Source organism: Salmo trutta, chromosome 28 (genome assembly GCF_901001165.1).
Source record: "Salmo trutta chromosome 28, fSalTru1.1, whole genome shotgun sequence".
NCBI classification, from domain to species: domain Eukaryota; kingdom Metazoa; phylum Chordata; class Actinopteri; order Salmoniformes; family Salmonidae; genus Salmo; species Salmo trutta.
The window spans coordinates 2,589,329-2,613,173 of NC_042984.1; the positions used below are offsets into that span (position 1 = coordinate 2,589,329).

General features: G+C 46.8%; 1 protein-coding gene across 2 annotated transcripts in view; it reads right to left on the reverse strand.

Moving 5' to 3' along the window:
- ccdc120a (coiled-coil domain containing 120a) overlaps nucleotides 1–23,845 on the reverse strand; it is a 107,925-nt gene that overhangs the window by 9,047 nt on the left and 75,033 nt on the right. For both annotated transcript variants that reach the window (XM_029718274.1, XM_029718273.1), the window contains exons 2-9: nucleotides 20,863–20,954; nucleotides 20,634–20,758; nucleotides 19,451–19,567; nucleotides 19,076–19,196; nucleotides 9,564–9,623; nucleotides 8,842–9,022; nucleotides 2,936–3,016; nucleotides 1,173–2,150 (exon numbers count right to left, since the gene is read on the reverse strand). In XM_029718274.1, the coding sequence (XP_029574134.1) occupies nucleotides 1,173–2,150; nucleotides 2,936–3,016; nucleotides 8,842–9,022; nucleotides 9,564–9,623; nucleotides 19,076–19,196; nucleotides 19,451–19,567; nucleotides 20,634–20,758; nucleotides 20,863–20,896 (1,697 nt within the window). In that variant the 5' untranslated portion in view covers nucleotides 20,897–20,954. The remainder of the gene's footprint in view (nucleotides 1–1,172; nucleotides 2,151–2,935; nucleotides 3,017–8,841; nucleotides 9,023–9,563; nucleotides 9,624–19,075; nucleotides 19,197–19,450; nucleotides 19,568–20,633; nucleotides 20,759–20,862; nucleotides 20,955–23,845) is intronic.

Sequence of the window (23,845 nt, forward strand, 5' to 3'; positions counted from 1 at the left end):
TCGCAGCCTGTGTAATATGAAACCCACCTTGTTCCTATATTGTCCTTTTGCTCGTTTGATGACTCTGCTGAGGTCGTAGCGGGACTTCTGGCACTTGTTCCTGTCCTCAGCCTTAGCCTCAGGGTTGTCTGCGATAGCTCTGTGTGGTAGCCTCAGGGTTGTCTGGGATAGCTCTGTGTGTGGTAGCATCAGGGTTGTCTGCGATAGCTCTGTGTGTGGTAGTCTCAGGTTTGTCTGGGATAGCTCTGTGTGTGGTAGCCTTGGGGTTGTCTACGATAGCTCTGTGTGTGGTAGCCCTGTCCTTTAGTTTAGCACCAACCTCGGTGTTAATCCAGGGCTTTTGATTGGGGAAGCAGTGAACCTTCACCGTGGGGACAACGTCGACGATGCATTTCCTTATGAAACCCGTTGATGGAGGTGGTTAGCTCGTCGATGTTATCTGGAGAGTCTGAGAACCTATTCCACTGAGTGTGTCACGGGTACTTCCTGTTTGAACTTCTGCTCGTAAACAGGAAGCATGAGTATATAGTCAGGATCTGATTTGTCGAATGGTGCACGAGGGAGGGCCTTGTATGCTTTCTTGTGGGTAACAGTGGTCTAAGACTTTACTGCCCCTAGTGGTGAAGGAGACGTGTTGATGGTAGTTGGGCATCACGTGTCTTAATGACGCAGAATTAAAATCGACGGTGACAAGAAAGGCAGCCTCCGGATGTACGTTTTCCTGCTTGTTTATAGCCTCGTACATTTGCTAGCTTGTTATATTTCTTGTCCTGAGGTGGGATTGTATACAAAAGTCACGCTAACAGCTGAAAACTCTCCCGGGAAGGTAGACGGGTCAGCATTTGACCATCAGATATTCCAAGACGGGTGAACAATGGGTCGAGTCAGCACACTATTTGTTGTTGACGAAGAGGCAAAACCCTCCCCCTCTCATTTCCCCGACCGCCCTGTCCGCTCGGTGAATGGAAGAGAGAGCGAGATAAATAAAGGAAATGAAAATCCTAATAATAATAAAATGTTAAATGACAATAATATTTATGACTTACTATTGTAATAAAGTGCCTCTGGCAGCAAACGGAGGACGACAACAGAGAGACAGAACATTAGAGCGTACACACTGACTTACGACAACCACTCAGACATAGCATACTGTACATACCAACCACACCTACCTGCCATGTAGTGGATGCCCGTGGAAGGTCTGTGACTGTGGCAGCTGGCAGGGAGGGTAGTCTCTGTCTCGGTCTCCCTGGTAGATCTGGGGCTGGTGTGGGAGCTGCTGAGGGTGTGACCCGTGCAGGGAGTTCGTGGTACGCCTCCTGGGGGACCCCCTGTTGTCCTGCACCTGTACCTTCCCCCCAACTGCCACTCCACCCAGGCTGTTCCTCAGGTACCAGTCCCTCAGGCCCTCTAGAGCCAGGGCCTTGTGCAGGCTGCGGACGGGGTCGTCTGGGGTGACGGAGTCAGAGTACTGGGGTGTTCCGAGCTGGTGGTTGTGATTGAGATTGAGACCGGGTCCTGATCCAGACCCATGCTGGTGCTGTTGGGACTCAACCCCAGAACCCTGGTGGGGGTACAGGGCAGCTGTGGAGGTCCCGGTCGAGGAGGAGGAGGAGGTGGGAGGAAGAGGATGGTCAGAAGAGGAGGAGGTGTAAGAGGAGAAGTGGAGCACCTCTTGCTGGTGGTGCTGGAGAGGGATGAATGGACCACAGGACTTGGTACGGGTTACCTTGACCCGGCGTGGCTCCCCAAGTTTCCCCCGGAGCATCAGGGGGCTGGAGTAAGCTGGCGGGCCCCCAGAGACGTGCTGGGGCCCTGGGAGATGTCCCTGCGGGTGGGGGTAGCCGTTGAAGTGAGAAGGAGGAGGTACAGGGACAGAGGAAGGGAACTTTCCATTGCCATGGACCTGTTGGACCTGTCTCTGCTGCTGCTGCTGCTGCTTCCCCCACACATAGTCCATCAGTATATCACTGTAACCTCCTCCTCCTCCTCCTCCTCCTCCTCCTCCCTGCTCATAGGACCCCGACGGGGGGCCAGAGGAGGGGCCAGGGGAGGGGCCGCCGACCTGAGACTGATGAGGAACCACCTGGGTCACCTCTGGATTGTCTGGCCACTGCTTGGTAGTAGTAGTCACTGTGGATATAGCTGACCTGGAAAAGGAAAGAAATACATTTTTTTAATGTATTTAAACCACTGAAGAAGAAAAACAGGGAGGAGGAGGAGGAGGAGAACAAGAAGATGTGGAAGAAGAATCATTTCTGAGATTCAGACTTCTAGCTCCAGCGTGTGTATATAGCAGCTCACCTGATGTGGTTTAGGGTTAGTTGTGTAGATTAAGGATTTTTATTTAATCAGATCTGCTTAAGCTGACACCCGCATAGCGGATGTGTTAAGAGTTGTCAAATCCACAAGTGGCTCCCGTCATTATACCTAAAGTGGGCATTGCCACTGGCTGCACGGAGTCACAGTAACAGAAATCCCACGCAGATGTAATCTACACCTCGATTAGGCTGATAGAAACCCTCAATATTATTATAATTTTTTTTAATTTGAGCACAATTATTTCTAAATAGCCTACACTTTCTTGCTCGGGGCGGGTGTGGCTTCGCGTGACAATGATCACAAGAGCCGATTATTTGACGGCTGCAACACAGTCCCACCTCAGACACATCTGCTGTGCTGGGTATCTGCTGTCACCGGTTAACGCTTCATCTGATTGAATCTAGGCCTAAGACTTCAGCTCACCTGATGTGGTTGTGGACACCTGTCGGTTTAGGATTAGTTGTACAGATTAAGACTTCAGCTCACCTGATGTGGTTGTGGACACCTGTCGGTTTTAGGATTAGTTGTACAGATTAAGACTTCAGCTCACCTGATGTGGTTGTGGACACCTGTCGGTTTAGGATTAGTTGTACAGATTAAGACTTCAGCTCACCTGATGTGGTTGTGGACACCTGTTGGTCCGTTCCGAGCGAGGAGGGGCGTGGTAGGTACACTTCTCCCCTCCATATTGCTTCTGGGAAGAGTACGACACACACACACACACACACACACACACACACACACACACACACACACACACACACACACACACACACACACACACACACACACACACACACACACACACACACACACACACACACAGCAAGAGTCTGCATTAGGACTACATCATACCACAGTCTCAAGACAGGACATATCTAGGAAGTTAGAATGTATGAAACTGGGCCATAGATTCTATAGGAGACAACATGGCTCTTCCTGGTTAGAATGTATGAAACTGGGCCATAGATTCTGTAGGAGACAACATGGCTCTTCCTGGTTAGAATGTATGAAACTGGGCCATAGATTCTGTAGGAGACAACATGGCTCTTCCTGGTTAGAATGTATGAAACTGGGCCATAGATTCTATAGGAGACAACATGGCTCTTCCTGGTTAGAATGTATGAAACTGGGCCATAGATTCTATAGGAGACAACATGGCTCTTCCTGGTTAGAATGTATGAAACTGGGCCATAGATTCTATAGGAGACAACATGGCTCTTCCTGGTTAGAATGTATGAAACTGGGCCATAGATTCTGTAGGAGACAACATGGCTCTTCCTGGTTAGAATGTATGAAACTGGGCCATAGATTCTATAGGAGACAACATGGCTCTTCCTGGTTAGAATGTATGAAACTGGGCCATAGATTCTGTAGGAGACAACATGGCTCTTCCTGGTTAGAATGTATGAAACTGGGCCATAGATTCTATAGGAGACAACATGGCTCTTCCTGGTTAGAATGTATGAAACTGGGCCATAGATTCTATAGGAGACAACATGACTCTTCCTGGTTAGAATGTATGAAACTGGGCCATAGATTCTATAGGAGACAACATCGCTCTTCCTGGTTAGAATGTATGAAACTGGGCCATAGATTCTGTAGGAGACAACATCGCTCTTCCTGGTTAGAATGTATGAAACTGGGCCATAGATTCTATAGGAGACAACATGGCTCTTCCTGGTTAGAATGTATGAAACTGGCCCATAGATTCTATAGGAGACAACATGGCTCTTCCTGGTTAGAATGTATGAAACTGGGCCATAGATTCTATAGGAGACAACATGGCTCTTCCTGTGTATCAGTGGTTTATGGGAACTTTTGAAGAAGAAAGAAGACCCATTATACACTGAGTGGACAAAATATTAGGAACACCTGCTCTTTCCATGACATAGACTGACCAGGTGAATCCAGGTGAAAGCTATGATCCCTTATTGATGTCACCTGTTAAATCCACTTCAATTAGTGTAAATGAAGGGGAGGAATTACTCAGAATGCGTCCCAAATGGCACCCTAATCCCAATAGTGCACTATGTTTGACCAGAGTCCTATGGGTCATGGTGGATTAAAGAATATTTTAAAAGCTTTGAGAGAATTGAGACATTGATTGTGTATGTGTGGTATTCAGAGGGTGAATGGGAGACAAAAGATTGAAGTGCCTTTGAACGGGGTATGGTAGTAGGTGCCCGGCGCACCGGTTTGAGTGTGTCAAGAACTATAACGCTGCTGGGTTTTTCACGCTCAACAGTTTCCTGTGTGTATCAAGAATGGTCCACCAGGGCCTCCCGGGTGGTACAGTGGTCTAAGGCACTGCATCGCAGTGCCAGCAGTGCCACTAGAGATCCTGGTTCGAGTCCAGGCTCTGTCGCAGCCGGCCGCGACCGGGAAGGGCCATGGGGCGGCGCACAATTGGCTCAGCGTCGTCTGGGTTAGGGGAGGGTTTGGCCGCCAGGGATATCCTTGTCTCATTGCACACTAGCGACTCCTGTGGCGAGCCGGGTGCAGTGCACGCTGACCAGGTCGCCAGGTGTAAACGGTGTTTCCTCCGACACATTGGTGCGGCTGGCTTCCGGGTTAAGTGGGCATTGTGTCAAGAAGCAGTAGCTGCTTGGTTGGATTGTGTTTCGGAGGACGCGCGGCTCTCAACCTTCGCTTCTCCCGAGTCCGTACGGGAGTTGCAGCGATGAGACAAGACTGTAACGACTACCAATTGGATACCACGAAAAAAAGAACGGTCCACCACTCAAAGGACATCCAGCCAACGGCAGGCCAGTGGTCAAAAAACTGGTCATTGATGAAAGATGACAAAGGAGACTGATGAATTGTGCAGAGTAACAGACAGGCTACAGTTAGTTAACATGAACGCGGTATGGCAGCTAACGACCTTACAGAGTTCCACTTCTTTCAGCAGCAGCAAAAAGAAAGAAAATAAACTGGGCTAAGGAATGAAAACACTGGCCACCGGTGAACTGGAAAAACACTGGCCACCGGTGAACTGGAAAAACACTGGCCACCGGTGAACTGGAAAAACACTGGCCTCCGGTGAACTGGAAAAACACTGGCCACCGGTGAACTGGAAAAACACTGGCCACCGGTGAACTGGAAAAACACTGGCCTCCGGTGAACTGGAAAAACACTGGCCACCGGTGAACTGGAAAAACACTGGCCACCGGTGAACTGGAAAAACACTGGCCTCCGGTGAACTGGAAAAACACTGGCCACCGGTGAACTGGAAAAACACTGGCCACCGGTGAACTGGAAAAACACTGGCCACCGGTGAACTGGAAAAACACTGGCCTCCGGTGAACTGGAAAAACACTGGCCTACCGGTGAACTGGAAAAACACTGGCCTCCGGTGAACTGGAAAAACACTGGCCACCGGTGAACTGGAAAAACACTGGCCACCGGTTGAACTGGAAAAACACTGGCCTACCGGTGAACTGGAAAAACACTGGCCACCGGTGAACTGGAAAAACACTGGCCTCCGGTGAACTGGAAAAAACACTGGCCACCGGTGAACTGGAAAAACACTGGCCACCGGTGAACTGGAAAAACACTGGCCACCGGTGAACTGGAAAAACACTGGCCACCGGTGAACTGGAAAAAACACTGGCCACCGGTGAACTGGAAAAACACTGGCCACCGGTGAACTGGAAAAACACTGGCCACCGGTGAACTGGAAAAACACTGGCCACCGGTGAACTGGAAAAACACTGGCCACCGGTGAACTGGAAAAACACTGGCCTCCGGTGAACTGGAAAAACACTGGCCACCGGTGAACTGGAAAAACACTGGCCACCGGTGAACTGGAAAAACACTGGCCACCGGTGAACTGGAAAAACACTGGCACCGGTGAACTGGAAAAACACTGGCCACGGTGTGAACTGGAAAAACACTGGCCACCGGTGAACTGGAAAAACACTGGCCACCGGTGAACTGGAAAAAACACTGGCCCACGGTGAACTGGAAAAACACTGGCCACCGGTGAACTGGAAAAACACTGGCCACCGGTGAACTGGAAAAACACTGGCCACCGGTGAACTGGAAAAACACTGGCCACCGGTGAACTGGAAAAACACTGGCCTCCGGTGAACTGGAAAAACACTGGCCACCGGTGAACTGGAAAAACACTGGCCACCGGTGACTGGAAAAACACTGGCCTACCGGTTGAACTGGAAAACACTGGCCACCGGTGAAACTGGAAAAAAACTGGCCACCGTGTGAACTGGAAAACACTGGCCACCGGTGAACTGGAAAAAACACTGGCCACCGGTGAACTGGAAAAACACTGGCCTCCGGTGAACTGGAAAAACACTGGCCACCGGTGAACTGGAAAAACACTGGCCACCGGTGAACTGGAAAAACACTGGCCACCGGTGAACTGGAAAAAACACTGGCCATCCGGTGAACTGGAAAAACACTGGCCACCGGTGAACTGGAAAAACACTGGCCTCCGGTGAACTGGAAAAACACTGGCCACCGGTTGAACTGGAAAAACACTGGCCACCGGTGAACTGGAAAAAACACTGGCCACCGGTGAACTGGAAAAACACTGGCCACCCGGTGAACTGGAAAAACACTGGCCACCGGTGAAACTGGAAAAACACTGGCCTCCGGTGAACTGGAAAAACACTGGCCACCGGTGAACTGGAAAAACACTGGCCACCGGTGAACTGGAAAAACACTGGCCACCGGTGAACTGGAAAACACTGGCCACCCGTGAACTGGAAAAACACTGGCCTCCGGTGAACTGGAAAAACACACTGGCCTCCGGTGAACTGGAAAAACACTGGCCACCGGTGAACTGGAAAAACACTGGCCACCGGTGTGAACTGGAAAAACACTGGCCCACCGGTGAACTGGGAAAAAACACTGGCCACCGGTGAACTGGAAAAAACAATGGCCACCGGTGAACTGGAAAAAACACTGGCCACCGGTGAACTGGAAAAACACTGGCCACCGTTGGGGTTTGGTTGAAACTGGAAAAACATCATTGGCCCACCGGTGAACTGGAAAAACATTGGCCACCGGTGAAACTGGAAAAACACTGGCCACCGGTGAACTGGAAAAACACTGGCCACCGGTGAACTGGAAAACACTGGCCACCGGTGAACTGGAAAAAAACACTGGCCTCCGGTGAACTGGAAAAACACTGGCCTCCGGTGAACTGGAAAAACACTGGCCACCGTGAACTGAAAACACTGGCCACCGGTGGAACTGGAAAAACACTGGCCACCGGTGAACTGGAAAAACACTGGCCACCCGGTGAACTGGAAAAACACTGGCCACCGGTGAACTGGAAAAACACTGGCCACCGGTGAACTGGAAAAACACTGGCCACCGGTGAACTGGAAAAACACTGGCCACCGGTGAACTGGAAAAACACTGGCCACCGGTGAACTGGAAAAACATTGCCTGGTCTGATGAATCCCCGGTTTCTGCTGTTTCACTCTGATGTGGAGGACTCTGTGGGTTTTTAGGCTGAGTATCTTGAAAACACTTTGTGACAATTGCTGATGTAAAAAAAAAAAAATAAAGGGCTTTAGAAAATACATGTGATTGATTGACTGATTGACTGATTGAATGATTGACTGATTGAATGATTGAATGATTGAATGATTGACTGATTGAATGATTGAATGATTGACTGATTGACTGATTGACTGATTGACTGAATGATTGACTGATTGACTGATTGACTGATTGACTGATGGAATGATTGACTGATTGACTGATTGACTGATTGACTGATGGAATGATTGACTGATTGACTGATTGAATGATTGAATGATTGACTGATTGACTGATTGACTGATTGACTGATTGACTGATTGAATGATTGACTGATTGACTGATTGAATGATTGAATGATTGACTGATTGACTGATTGACTGATTGAATGATTGACTGATTGACTGATTGACTGATTGAATGATTGACTGATTGACTGATTGATTGATTGACTGATTGACTGATTGACTGATTGACTGATTGAATGATTGAATGATTGACTGATTGAATGATTGAATGATTGACTGATTGAATGATTGACTGATTGACTGATTGACTGATTGACTGATTGACTGAATGATTGACTGATTGACTGATTGACTGATTGACTGATGGAATGATTGACTGATTGACTGATTGACTGATGGAATGATTGACTGATTGACTGATTGACTGATTGAATGATTGACTGATTGACTGATTGACTGATTGACTGATTGACTGATTGAATGATTGAATGATTGACTGATTGACTGATTGAATGATTGACTGATTGAATGATTGACTGATTGAATGATTGAATGATTGACTGATTGACTGATTGACTGATTGACTGATTGAATGATTGAATGATTGACTGATTGACTGATTGACTGATTGACTGATTGAATGATTGACTGATTGACTGATTGACTGATTGACTGATTGACTGATTGATTGAATGATTGACTGATTGACTGATTGACTGATTGGGTCAGAGACGGGATGGTGTAGCAGCAGCAGCAGTACCTGGCAGAGAGGACCAGTGAGTTGTGTGGCGCGGTGGTCCTCATCGCATAATAGATCTCAACAGGAGAAAGCTTCCTACACAGCCTGCTGTCTGGACTACTGCTGCTTCCATTACCATTACCAGGGGCCAGCCGGGGCCGAGATGGGGACAGACAGTCAGGGGCCACACCCGAAGACTCATCTAGAGAGAGAGAGAGAGAGAGAGAGAGAGAGAGAGAGAGAGAGAGAGAGAGAGAGAGAGAAAAGACAGAGACAGATGAAAGTTTGATGAGGACTGAAAGTAAACCTTTGCATCACTAGGATGTACTGTATTGTACTTTATTTAACATGACTAGGATGTACTGTATTTAACATGACTAGGATGTACTGTATTGTACTGTATTTAACATGACTAGGATGTACTGTATTTAACATGACTAGGATGTACTGTATTGTACTGTATTTAACATGACTAGGATGTACTGTATTGTACTGTATTTAACATGACTAGGATGTACTGTATTGTACTGTATTTAACATGACTAGGATGTACTGTATTGTACTGTATTTAACATGACTAGGATGTACTGTATTGTACTGTATTTAACATGACTAGGATGTACTGTATTGTACTGTATTTAACATGACTAGGATGTACTGTATTGTACTGTATTTAGCATGACTAGGATGTACTGTATTTAACATGACTAGGATGTTCTTTTAGTGTACTCCTATAGTCTTACCGTTGTCATGGTCCCCTGTAGAATCAGACGTGGAGCTGCTCTCGGAGTTCACAGTGTCATCTGTACACACACACACACACACACACACACACACACACACACACACACACACACACACACACACACACACACACACACACACACACACACACACACACACACACACACACACACACACACAGAACAAGTCAGATTGCACCATATAACTCACACACTGTCCCTTATATCTAAATATCTAAATCTTAACCTGAAATCTGTGCCTTGTGACTAGAGTCACCTTTCCATGCATATCCCCTATAAGAATCAGTCCATGACTGACATTACAATTGCTCTGCATATCTCCGGTAAGATTCAGCCCTCACCGTGTACTCACCGTGTACTCACTGTGTACTCACCGTGTACTCACCTTGTACTCACCGTGTACTCACCTTGTACTCACCGTGTACTCACCTTGTACTCACCTTGTACTCACCGTGTACTCACCCTGTACTCACCGTGTACTCACCCTGTACTCACCCTGTACTCACCCTGTACTCACCGTGTACTCACCCTGTACTCACCGTGTACTCACCCTGTACTCACCCTGTACTCACCCTGTACTCACCCTGTACTCACCCTGTAATCACCGTGTACTCACCCTGTACTCACCGTGTACTCACCCTGTACTCACATTGTACTCACCGTGTACTCACCACCACATGGGCTGCATCTGAGTACAGCACACACTTCTCTATTTAGTAGTGCACTAAAACACAGTGTGGCCAAAAGTAGTGCACTAAAACACAGTGTGGCCAAAAGTAGTGCACTAAAACACAGTATGACCAAAAGTACTGCACTAAAACACAGTCTGGCCAAAAGTAGTGCACTAAATAGGGAATAGGGTGCCATTTCCGACACTACCCATGGTAACTGACTTGCCTAGTTAAATAAAGGTTCAAAAAAAAATATCTAAAATAAAAAGAGTGAGTCAGGTGGTAGTTACATAACTGGTAACATTGTTCTCTGTCTGTCCACCATGCCTCCATGCGCTTTCCCTGGACATCGTGTGTGTGTGTGTGTGTGTGTGTGTACATGTGTGTCAGCCCAGTAATAACGAGACTGTTCCTGACTTCCTCGTCTCCTCTGTAACAATGCCCACCCTCCCTCCCTCCCCTTCTGTCTCCCCCGTCCAGCCCTGCCTTTCCAGGGTCAATGGTTTGTTTTTTCAAGGGATGGAAGAGGAACCCGAGATCCTAACTAATCTAACAACCATGGTTTTAAAACACACACACGGTTCCCACAGTGCAGCAATGACATAATAATCCTCTGATCCACTGCTGAGTGCTACCTGAGTTTCCCGACTGGATTCTGGAGACTTGGCATAATAAGCGTACAAAACTACAGTGCCCTCTGTAATTATTGGGACAGAGAAGCATTTTGTATTGTTTTGCCTTTATACGTCACAAGTTTGTATTTGAAATCAAACGATGACTGCGAGGTTAAAGTGCAGACTGTTAGCTGTAATTTTAGGGTATTTTCATTCATATCGGGTGAACCGTTTAGAAATTACAACTCTTTTTGTACATAGTCCCCCCCCCATTTTAGGATTGAGACAAATTAACTTACATGTGTATTAAAGTAGTCAAAAGTTTAGAATGGTAAATAATGTATTGTGTCATTTTGGAGTCACTTTTATTGTAAATAAGAATAGAATATGTTTCTACTATGATTACGGATAGTCCTGAATGAATCGTGAATAACGACGAGTTACAGACGCACAAATATCAAACCTCCAAGACATGCTAACCTCTCACCATTACAATAACAGGGGAGGTTAGCATTTTATATCATACCCCCAAGACATGCTAACCTCTCACCATTACAATAACAGGGGAGGTTAGCATTTTATATCATAAACCCCGAGACATGCTAACCTCTCACCATTACAATAACAGGGGAGATTAGCATTTTATATCATAAACCCCGAGACATGCTAATCTCTCACCATTACAATAACAGGGGAGGTTAGCATTTTATATCATAAACCCCGAGACATGCTAACCTCTCACCATTACAATAACAGGGGAGGTTAGCATTTTATATCATAAACCCCGAGACATGCTAATCTCTCACCATTACAATAACAGGGGAGGTTAGCATTTTATATCATACCCCCAAGACATGCTAACCTCTCACCATTACAGTAACAGGGGAGGTTAGCATTTTATATCATACCCCCAAGACATGCTAACCTCTCACCATTACAATAACAGGGGAGGTTAGCATTTTATATCATAAACCCCGAGACATGCTAATCTCTCACCATTACAATAACAGGGGAGGTTAGCATTTTATATCATACCCCCAAGACATGCTAACCTCTCACCATTACAATAACAGGGGAGGTTAGCATTTTATATCATAAACCCCGAGACATGCTAACCTCTCACCATTACAATAACAGGGGAGGTTAGCATTTTATATCATAAACCCCGAGACATGCTAATCTCTCACCATTACAATAACAGGGGAGGTTAGCATTTTATATCATACCCCCAAGACATGCTAACCTCTCACCATTACAGTAACAGGGGAGGTTAGCATTTTATATCATACCCCCAAGACATGCTAACCTCTCACCATTACAATAACAGGGGAGGTTAGCATTTTATATCATAAACCCCGAGACATGCTAATCTCTCACCATTACAATAACAGGGGAGGTTAGCATTTTATATCATACCCCCAAGACATGCTAACCTCTCACCATTACAATAACAGGGGAGGTTAGCATTTTATATCATACCCCCAAGACATGCTAACCTCTCACCATTACAATAACAGGGGAGGTTAGCATTTTATATCATACCTCCAAGACATGCTAACCACTCACTATTACAATAACAGGGGAGGTTAGCATTTTATATCATACCCCCAAGACATGCTAACCTCTCACCATTACAATAACAGGGGAGGTTAGCATTTTATATCATCCCCCCAAGACATGCTAACCTCTCACCATTACAATAACAGGGGAGGTTAGAATTTTATATCATACCCCCAAGACATGCTAACCTCTCACCATTACAATAACAGGGGAGGTTAGCATTTTATATCATACCCCCAAGACATGCTAACCTCTCACCATTACAATAACAGGGGAGGTTAGCATTTTCTATCATACCCCCAAGACATGCTAACCTCTCACCATTACAATAACAGGGGAGGTTAGCATTTTCTATCATACCCCCAAGACATGCTAACCTCTCACCATTACAATAACAGGGGAGGTTAGCATTTTATATCATACCCCCAAGACATGCTAACCTCTCACCATTACAATAACAGGGGAGGTTAGCATTTTATATCATACCCCTAAGACATGCTAACCTCTCACCATTACAATAACAGGGGAGGTTAGCATTTTATATCATACCTCCAAGACATGCTAACCACTCACTATTACAATAACAGGGGAGGTTAGCATTTTATATCATACCCCCAAGACATGCTAACCTCTCACCATTACAATAACAGGGGAGGTTAGCATTTTATATCATCCCCCCTAGACATGCTAACCTCTCACCATTACAATAACAGGGGAGGTTAGCATTTTATATCATACCCCCAAGACATGCTAACCTCTCACCATTACAATAACAAGGGAGGTTAGCATTTTATATCATACCCCCAAGACATGCTAACCTCTCACCATTACAATAACAGGGGAGGTTAGCATTTTATATCATACCCCAAGACATGCTAACCTCTCATCATTACAATAACAGGGGAGGTTAGCATTTTATATCATACCCCCAAGACATGCTAACCTCTCACCATTACAATAACAGGGGAGGTTAGCATTTTATATCATACCCCCAAGACAAGCTAACCTCTCACTATTACAATAACAGGGGAGGTTAGCATTTTATATCATACCACCAAGACATGCTAACCTCTCACCATTACAATAACAGGGGAGATTAGCATTTTATATCATACCCCCAAGACATGCTAACCTCTCACCATTACAATAACAGGGGAGGTTAGCATTTTATATCATACCCCCAAGACATGCTAACCTCTCACCATTACAATAAAAGGGAGGTTAGCATACCCCCAAGACATGCTAACCTCTCACCATAACAATAACAGGGGAGGTTAGCATTTTATATCATAAACCCCGAGACATGCTAATCTCTCACCATTACAATAACAGGGGAGGTTAGCATTTTATACCATAACCCCAAGACATGCTAACCTCTCACCATTACAATAACAGGGGAGGTTAGCATTTTATATCATACCCCCAAGACATGCTAACCTCTCACCATTACAATAACAGGGGAGGTTAGCATTTTATATCATAACCCCAAGACATGCTAACCTCTCACCATTACAATAACAGGGGAGATTAGCATTTTATATCATACCCCCAAGACATGCTAACCTCTCACCATTACAATAACAGGGGAGATTAGCATTTTATATCATACCCCCAAGACATGCTAACCTCTCACCATTACAATAACAGGGGAGGTTAGCATACCCCCAAGACATGCTAACCTCTCACCATAACAATAACAGGGGAGGTTAGCATTTTATATCATACCCCCAAGACATGCTAACCTCTCACCATTACAATAACAGGGGAGGTTAGCATTTTATATCATACCTCCAAGACATGCTAACCACTCACTATTACAATAACAGGGGAGGTTAGCATTTTATATCATACCCCCAAGACATGCTAACCTCTCACCATTACAATAACAGGGGAGGTTAGCATTTTATATCATCCCCCCTAGACATGCTAACCTCTCACCATTACAATAACAGGGGAGGTTAGCATTTTATATCATACCCCCAAGACATGCTAACCTCTCACCATTACAATAACAAGGGAGGTTAGCATTTTATATCATACCCCCAAGACATGCTAACCTCTCACCATTACAATAACAGGGGAGGTTAGCATTTTATATCATACCCCCAAGACATGCTAACCTCTCATCATTACAATAACAGGGGAGGTTAGCATTTTATATCATACCCCCAAGACATGCTAACCTCTCACCATTACAATAACAGGGGAGGTTAGCATTTTATATCATACCCCCAAGACAAGCTAACCTCTCACTATTACAATAACAGGGGAGGTTAGCATTTTATATCATACCACCAAGACATGCTAACCTCTCACCATTACAATAACAGGGGAGATTAGCATTTTATATCATACCCCCAAGACATGCTAACCTCTCACCATTACAATAACAGGGGAGGTTAGCATTTTATATCATACCCCCAAGACATGCTAACCTCTCACCATTACAATAACAGGGGAGGTTAGCATTTTATATCATAAACCCCGAGACATGCTAACCTCTCACCATTACAATAACAGGGGAGGTTAGCATTTTATATCATAAACCCCGAGACATGCTAATCTCTCACCATTACAATAACAGGGGAGGTTAGCATTTTATATCATACCCCCAAGACATGCTAACCTCTCACCATTACAGTAACAGGGGAGGTTAGCATTTTATATCATACCCCCAAGACATGCTAACCTCTCACCATTACAATAACAGGGGAGGTTAGCATTTTATATCATAAACCCCGAGACATGCTAATCTCTCACCATTACAATAACAGGGGAGGTTAGCATTTTATATCATACCCCCAAGACATGCTAACCTCTCACCATTACAATAACAGGGGAGGTTAGCATTTTATATCATACCCCCAAGACATGCTAACCTCTCACCATTACAATAACAGGGGAGGTTAGCATTTTATATCATACCTCCAAGACATGCTAACCTCTCACTATTACAATAACAGGGGAGGTTAGCATTTTATATCATACCCCCAAGACATGCTAACCTCTCACCATTACAATAACAGGGGAGGTTAGCATTTTATATCATCCCCCCAAGACATGCTAACCTCTCACCATTACAATAACAGGGGAGGTTAGAATTTTATATCATACCCCCAAGACATGCTAACCTCTCACCATTACAATAACAGGGGAGGTTAGCATTTTATATCATACCCCCAAGACATGCTAACCTCTCACCATTACAATAACAGGGGAGGTTAGCATTTTCTATCATACCCCCAAGACATGCTAACCTCTCACCATTACAATAACAGGGGAGGTTAGCATTTTCTATCATACCCCCAAGACATGCTAACCTCTCACCATTACAATAACAGGGGAGGTTAGCATTTTATATCATACCCCCAAGACATGCTAACCTCTCACCATTACAATAACAGGGGAGGTTAGCATTTTATATCATACCCCCAAGACATGCTAACCTCTCACCATTACAATAACAGGGGAGGTTAGCATTTTATATCATACCTCCAAGACATGCTAACCACTCACTATTACAATAACAGGGGAGGTTAGCATTTTATATCATACCCCCAAGACATGCTAACCTCTCACCATTACAATAACAGGGGAGGTTAGCATTTTATATCATCCCCCCTAGACATGCTAACCTCTCACCATTACAATAACAGGGGAGGTTAGCATTTTATATCATACCCCCAAGACATGCTAACCTCTCACCATTACAATAACAAGGGAGGTTAGCATTTTATATCATACCCCCAAGACATGCTAACCTCTCACCATTACAATAACAGGGGAGGTTAGCATTTTATATCATACCCCCAAGACATGCTAACCTCTCATCATTACAATAACAGGGGAGGTTAGCATTTTATATCATACCCCCAAGACATGCTAACCTCTCACCATTACAATAACAGGGGAGGTTAGCATTTTATATCATACCCCCAAGACAAGCTAACCTCTCACTATTACAATAACAGGGGAGGTTAGCATTTTATATCATACCACCAAGACATGCTAACCTCTCACCATTACAATAACAGGGGAGATTAGCATTTTATATCATACCCCCAAGACATGCTAACCTCTCACCATTACAATAACAGGGGAGGTTAGCATTTTATATCATACCCCCAAGACATGCTAACCTCTCACCATTACAATAAAAGGGAGGTTAGCATACCCCCAAGACATGCTAACCTCTCACCATAACAATAACAGGGGAGGTTAGCATTTTATATCATACCCCCAAGACATGCTAACCTCTCACCATTACAATAACAGGGGAGGTTAGCATTTTATATCATACCCCCAAGACATGCTAACCTCTCACCATTACAATAAAAGGGAGGTTAGCATACCCCCAAGACATGCTAACCTCTCACCATAACAATAACAGGGGAGGTTAGCATTTTATATCATAAACCCCGAGACATGCTAATCTCTCACCATTACAATAACAGGGGAGGTTAGCATTTTATACCATAACCCCAAGACATGCTAACCTCTCACCATTACAATAACAGGGGAGGTTAGCATTTTATATCATACCCCCAAGACATGCTAACCTCTCACCATTACAATAACAGGGGAGGTTAGCATTTTATATCATAACCCCAAGACATGCTAACCTCTCACCATTACAATAACAGGGGAGGTTAGCATTTTATATCATAACCCCAAGACATGCTAACCTCTCACCATTACAATAACAGGGGAGATTAGCATTTTATATCATACCCCCAAGACATGCTAACCTCTCACCATTACAATAACAGGGGAGATTAGCATTTTATATCATACCCCCAAGACATGCTAACCTCTCACCATTACAATAACAGGGGAGGTTAGCATACCCCCAAGACATGCTAACCTCTCACCATAACAATAACAGGGGAGGTTAGCATTTTATATCATACCCCCAAGACATGCTAACCTCTCACCATTACAATAACAGGGGAGGTTAGCATTTTATATCATACCCCCAAGACATGCTAACCTCTCACCATTACAATAACAGGGGAGGTTAGCATTTTCTATCATACCCCCAAGACATGCTAACCTCTCACCATTACAATAACAGGGGAGGTTAGCATTTTCTATCATACCCCCAAGACATGCTAACCTCTTACCATTACAATAACAGGGGTGGTTAGCATTTTATATCATAGCCCCAAGACATGCTAACCTCTCACCATTACAATAACAGGGGAGGTTAGCATTTTATATCATACCCCCAAGACATGCTAACCTCTCACCATTACAATAACAGGGGAGGTTAGCATTTTATATCATACCCCCAAGACATGCTAACCTCTCATCATTACAATAACAAGGGAGGTTAGCATTTTATATCATACCCCCAAGACATGCTAACCTCTCACCATTACAATAACAGGGGAGGTTAGCATTTTATATATTACCCCCAAGACATGCTAATCTCTCACCATTACAATAACAGGGGAGGTTAGCATTTTATACCATAACCCCAAGACATGCTAACCTCTCACCATTACAATAACAGGGGAGGTTAGCATTTTATATCATACCCCCAAGACATGCTAACCTCTCACCATTACAATAACAGGGGAGGTTAGCATTTTATATCATACCCCCAAGACATGCTAACCTCTCACCATTACAATAACAGGGGAGGTTAGCATTTTATATCATACCCCCAAGACATGCTAACCTCTCACCATTACAATAACAGGGGAGGTTAGCATTTTATATCATACCCCCAAGACATGCTAACCTCTCACCATTACAATAACAGGGGAGGTTAGCATTTTATATCATACCCCCAAGACATGCTAATCTCTCACCATTACAATAACAGGGGAGGTTAGCATTTTATACCATAACCCCAAGACATGCTAACCTCTCACCATTACAATAACAGGGGAGGTTAGCATTTTATATCATACCCCCAAGACATGCTAACCTCTCACCATTACAATAACAGGGGAGGTTAGCATTTTTGAGGGGTATGATTTTTGTGCGTCTTTAACTTTCGAACTCATCATTATTAAAGCAGCACTTCCTGTAGAAGTGTTTAGAAACATATTCTATTCTTATTTACAATAAAAGTGACTTCAAAATGACACAATACATTATTTACCATTAATTTCTATTGGGCACAAAATAATCTGAAACACAACCAAAACAAACAGCAAATGGATCCAACAAGTTTATAGAGTCACATGTTTGATGTAGTCATTGTGTAAGAGGAATATGGGACCAAATACTAAACTTTTGACTACTTTTATACACATAAGTGAATTTGGCCCAATACTTTTGGTCCACTAAAATGGGGGGGGGACTAAGTACAGAAATGCTGTAATTTCTAAACGATTCATCAGATATGGATGGAGAAACCCTCGAATGAAATCTGACAGTCTGCACTTTAACCTCGTCGTCATCGTTTGATTTCAAAATCCAAACTTTGGAAGGATAGAGGCAAGATAAGGAAAAATGCTTCACTGTCCCAATAATTACGGAGGGCACTGTGTATTACGTTAGGTAATAACACCAACTTTTAACCAGCAAAGTCACAGTGATAAGGGGTGAAGTTACCCGTGAGTATTTTAACCAGTGCAGTCACAGTAAAAAGGTTAGATCACAGTAGCGCCACTGAAAGGTGTTAAGTTATTACCTGTGTGACATCCTCTGTGTACAGTCCTCTTGCTGTGCGTTGGGTGCTGATCAGAGTCCACACGGCGCCTCAGGGCACCGATGAACAGCGTCTTCTTCGGCTTCCTCCGACAAACCTCCTCCTACACATCAAAAGAGTGTGTTTGTTTTATTTATTTATTTATTTATTTATTTACGTCACATTCGGTGTTTCTATACCATTCACGTAGAGGTACAAAAACAGGATTGTCCTGTCCTCTCAACAGTCTCTCACCCTACAATACATCTGAAAAACGATCATTGGTCAGGGATAACAGGTTAAAATATAGGAAGGGGGGGTTCTGCTTTCTGAGTAGAATGTATCCGTTTGTGTGGTAATATTCAAATCCTCTTTTACCTCTGTCTTTATAATAGTCTTGGGTCCGTGGCGGTACGACCCGACCCGGCGGCGTACGTTGGGCCGTCGCTCACCAGCCTCCAGGGGGAAATCACCAGGAAGCTCTCCTGTCAACTCCTGTTATAGACGAATACATCACATTAACAGGAGAAATCAACCAGGAAGCTCTCCTGTTATAGACACGTGACATACTATTCATCTGTATTTGGCTGTGAGTACGTGTACCAGAAGGAAACGTGACGTACTAGTCATCCGTATTTGGCTGTGAGTACGTGTACCAGAAGGAAACGTGACGTACTAGTCATCCGTATTTGGCTGTGAGTACGTGTACCAGAAGGAAACGTGACGTACTAGTCATCCGTATTTGGCTGTGAGTACGTATACCAGAAGGAAACGTGACGTACTAGTCATCCGTATTTGGCTGTGAGTACGTGTACCAGAAGGAAACGTGACATACTAGTCATCCGTATTTGGCTGTGAGTACGTGTACCAGAAGGAAACGTGACCTACTAATCATCCGTATTTGGCTGTGAGTACGTGTACCAGAAGGAAACGTGACGTACTAGTCATCCGTATTTGGCTGTGAGTACGTGTACCAGAAGGAAACGTGACGTACTAGTCATCCGTATTTGGCTGTGAGTACGTGTACCAGAAGGAAACGTGACGTACTAGTCATCCGTATTTGGCTGTGAGTACGTGTACCAGAAGGAAACGTGACATACTAGTCATCCGTATTTGGCTGTGAGTACGTGTACCAGAAGGAAACGTGACGTACTAGTCATCCGTATTTGGCTGTGAGTACGTGTACCAGAAGGAAACGTGACGTACTAGTCATCCGTATTTGGCTGTGAGTACGTGTACCAGAAGGAAACGTGACCTACTAGTCATCCGTATTTGGCTGTGAGTACGTGTACCAGAAGGAAACGTGACGTACTAGTCATCCGTATTTGGCTGTGAGTACGTGTACCAGAAGGAAACGTGACCTACTAGTCATCTGTATTTGGCTGTGAGTACGTGTACCAGAAGGAAACGTGACGTACTAGTCATCCGTATTTGGCTGTGAGTACGTGTACCAGAAGGAAACGTGACGTACTAGTCATCCGTATTTGGCTGTGAGTACGTGTACCAGAAGGAAACGTGACGTACTAGTCATCCGTATTTGGCTGTGAGTACGTGTACTCACCGCCTCCTGCAGACAGACTCTCCGTAGCTCAGCCAGTCTGCTATTCAGTAGAGTCTCCAGACTGCGTCTTCTCTCCTGTAATTCTGTCATCCTTTCAACAGCCTCCGGACTGCCACCCAGCAGGTCTACACAACACAGAACAAGGAGATGACAGTCTTTCACTAAAACTAAAACTAAAATTTGCTATTGCTAAATTAGGTATATAAAAGTAAATGTTTTGTTTCCTCACCAGGTACTGAGATGAGATGACCCTTGACCTCCATGTCAGGTGTGTTCCCAAGTGACCTCGTTGCTCTCAGTGCATCCCAACAGATCACTCACCTGCGCACACACACACACACACACACACACACACACACACACACACACACACACACACACACACACACACACACACACACACACACAGAGGAGGAATCAGACATGTCAGGTGTGTTCCCTGTGACCTCGTTGCTCTCAGTACATCCCAACAGATCTCACACACACATACACAGACCAGGGGGACCAGAGGGACGGACCAGGGGGGCGGACCAGAGGGACGGACCAGAGGGGCGGACCAGGGGGACGGACCAGGGGGACGGACCAGGGGGACGGACCAGGGTGACGGACCAGGGGACGGACCAGAGGGACGGACCAGAGGGACGGACCAGGGGACGGACCAGGGTGACGGACCAGAGGGACGGACCAGGGTGACGGACCAGGGTGACGGACCAGGGGACGGACCAGGGGGACGGACCAGGGGGACGGACCAGGGGACGGACCAGGAGGACGGACCAGGGGGACGGACCAGGGGGACGGACCAGGGGACGGACCAGGGTGACGGACCAGGGGGACGGACCAGGGGGACGGAGCAGGGGGACCAGAGGGACGGACCAGGGGGACGGACCAGGAGGACCAGGGGGACGGACCAGGGGACGGACCAGGGGACGGACCAGGGGGACGGACCAGGGTGACGGACCAGGGGGACGGACCAGGGGGACGGACCAGGGGACGGACCAGGGTGACGGACCAGGGGGACGGACCAGGGGGACGGAGCAAGGGGACCAGAGGGACGGACCAGGGGGACGGACCAGGAGGACCAGGGGGACGGACCATGGGACGGACCAGGGGACGGACCAGGGGGACGGACCAGGGTGACGGACCAGGGGGACGGACCAGGGGGACGGACCAGAGGGACGGACCAGGGGGACGGACCAGGGGGACGGACCAGGGGACGGACCAGGGGGACGGACCAGGGGACGGACCAGGGGGACGGAACAGGGTGACGGACCAGGGGGACGGACCAGGGTGACGGACCAGAGGGACGGACCACTCCAGTGTCTGCTGGTGATGGTCCTTGTTTCTCTAAATCAGTGTCTGGTCTCCACCTGTGTATACTGTGTGTAATGGCAGAGGGCATTGCAGGCAAGAGGGACACTACACATGTTTCTGGCTGGGCTGTTCAGCACAACGCTGCAGTACTGATACAGGCCTGACGGGGGCGCCACTCAACAGTACTGATACAGACCTGATGGGGGCACCACTCAACAGTACTGATACAGGCCTGACGGGGGCGCCACTCAGTACTGATACAGGCCTGACGGGGGCACCACTCAACAGTACTGATACAGGCCTGACGGGGGCGCCACTCAGTACTGATACAGACCTGACGGGGGCACCACTCAACAGTACTGATACAGACCTGACGGGGGCGCCACTCAACAGTACTGATACAGACCTGACGGGGGCACCACTCAACAGTACTGATACAGACCTGGCGGGGGCAGCCACTCAGTACTGATACAGACCTGACGGGGGCACCACTCAACAGTACTGATACAGACCTGACGGGGGCACCACTCAACAGTACTGATACAGGCCTGACGGGGGCGCCACTCAACAGTACTGATACAGACCTGACGGGGGCACCACTCAACAGTACTGATACAGACCTGACGGGGGCGCCACTCAACAGTACTGATACAGACCTGACGGGGGCACCACTCAACAGTACTGATACAGGCCTGACGGGGGCGCCACTCAGTACTGATACAGACCTGACGGGGGCACCACTCAACAGTACTGATACAGGCCTGACGGGGGCGCCACTCAACAGTACTGATACAGACCTGACGGGGGCACCACTCAACAGTACTGATACAGACCTGACGGGGGCACCACTCAACAGTACTGATACAGACCTGACGGGGGCACCACTCAACAGTACTGATACAGGCCTGACGGGGGCGCCACTCAACAGTACTGATACAGGCCTGACGGGGGCACCACTCAACAGTACTGATACAGACCTGACGGGGGCACCACTCAGTACTGATACAGGCCTGACGGGGGCGCCACTCAGTACTGATACAGACCTGACGGGGGCACCACTCAGTACTGATACAGACCTGACGGGGGAGCCACTCAGTACTGATACAGGCCTGACGGGGGCACCACTCAGTACTGATACAGGCCTGACGGGGGCACCACTCAGTACTGATACAGGCCTGACGGGGGCGCCACTCAGTACTGATACAGGCCTGACGGGGGCACCACTCAACAGTACTGATACAGGCCTGACGGGGGCACCACTCAACAGTACTGATACAGGCCTGACGGGGGCACCACTCAACAGTACTGATACAGACCTGACGGGGGCGCCACTCAGTACTGATACAGGCCTGACGGGGGCGCCACTCAACAGTACTGATACAGGCCTGACGGGGGCGCCACTCAGTACTGATACAGGCCTGACGGGGGCGCCACTCAACAGTACTGATACAGGCCTGACGGGGGCACCACTCAACAGTACTGATACAGACCTGACGGGGGCACCACTCAACAGTACTGATACAGACCTGATGGGGGCACCACTCAACAGTACTGATACAGGCCTGACGGGGGCACCACTCAACAGTACTGATACAGACCTGACGGGGGCACCACTCAACAGTACTGATACAGGCCTGACGGGGGCACCACTCAGTACTGATACAGGCCTGACGGGGGCGCCACTCAGTACTGATACAGACCTGACGGGGGCACCACTCAGTACTGATACAGACCTGACGGGGGCACCACTCAACAGTACTGATACAGGCCTGACGGGGGCACCACTCAGTACTGATACAGGCCTGACGGGGGCACCACTCAACAGTACTGATACAGGCCTGACGGGGGCACCACTCAACAGTACTGATACAGACCTGACGGGGGCACCACTCAACAGTACT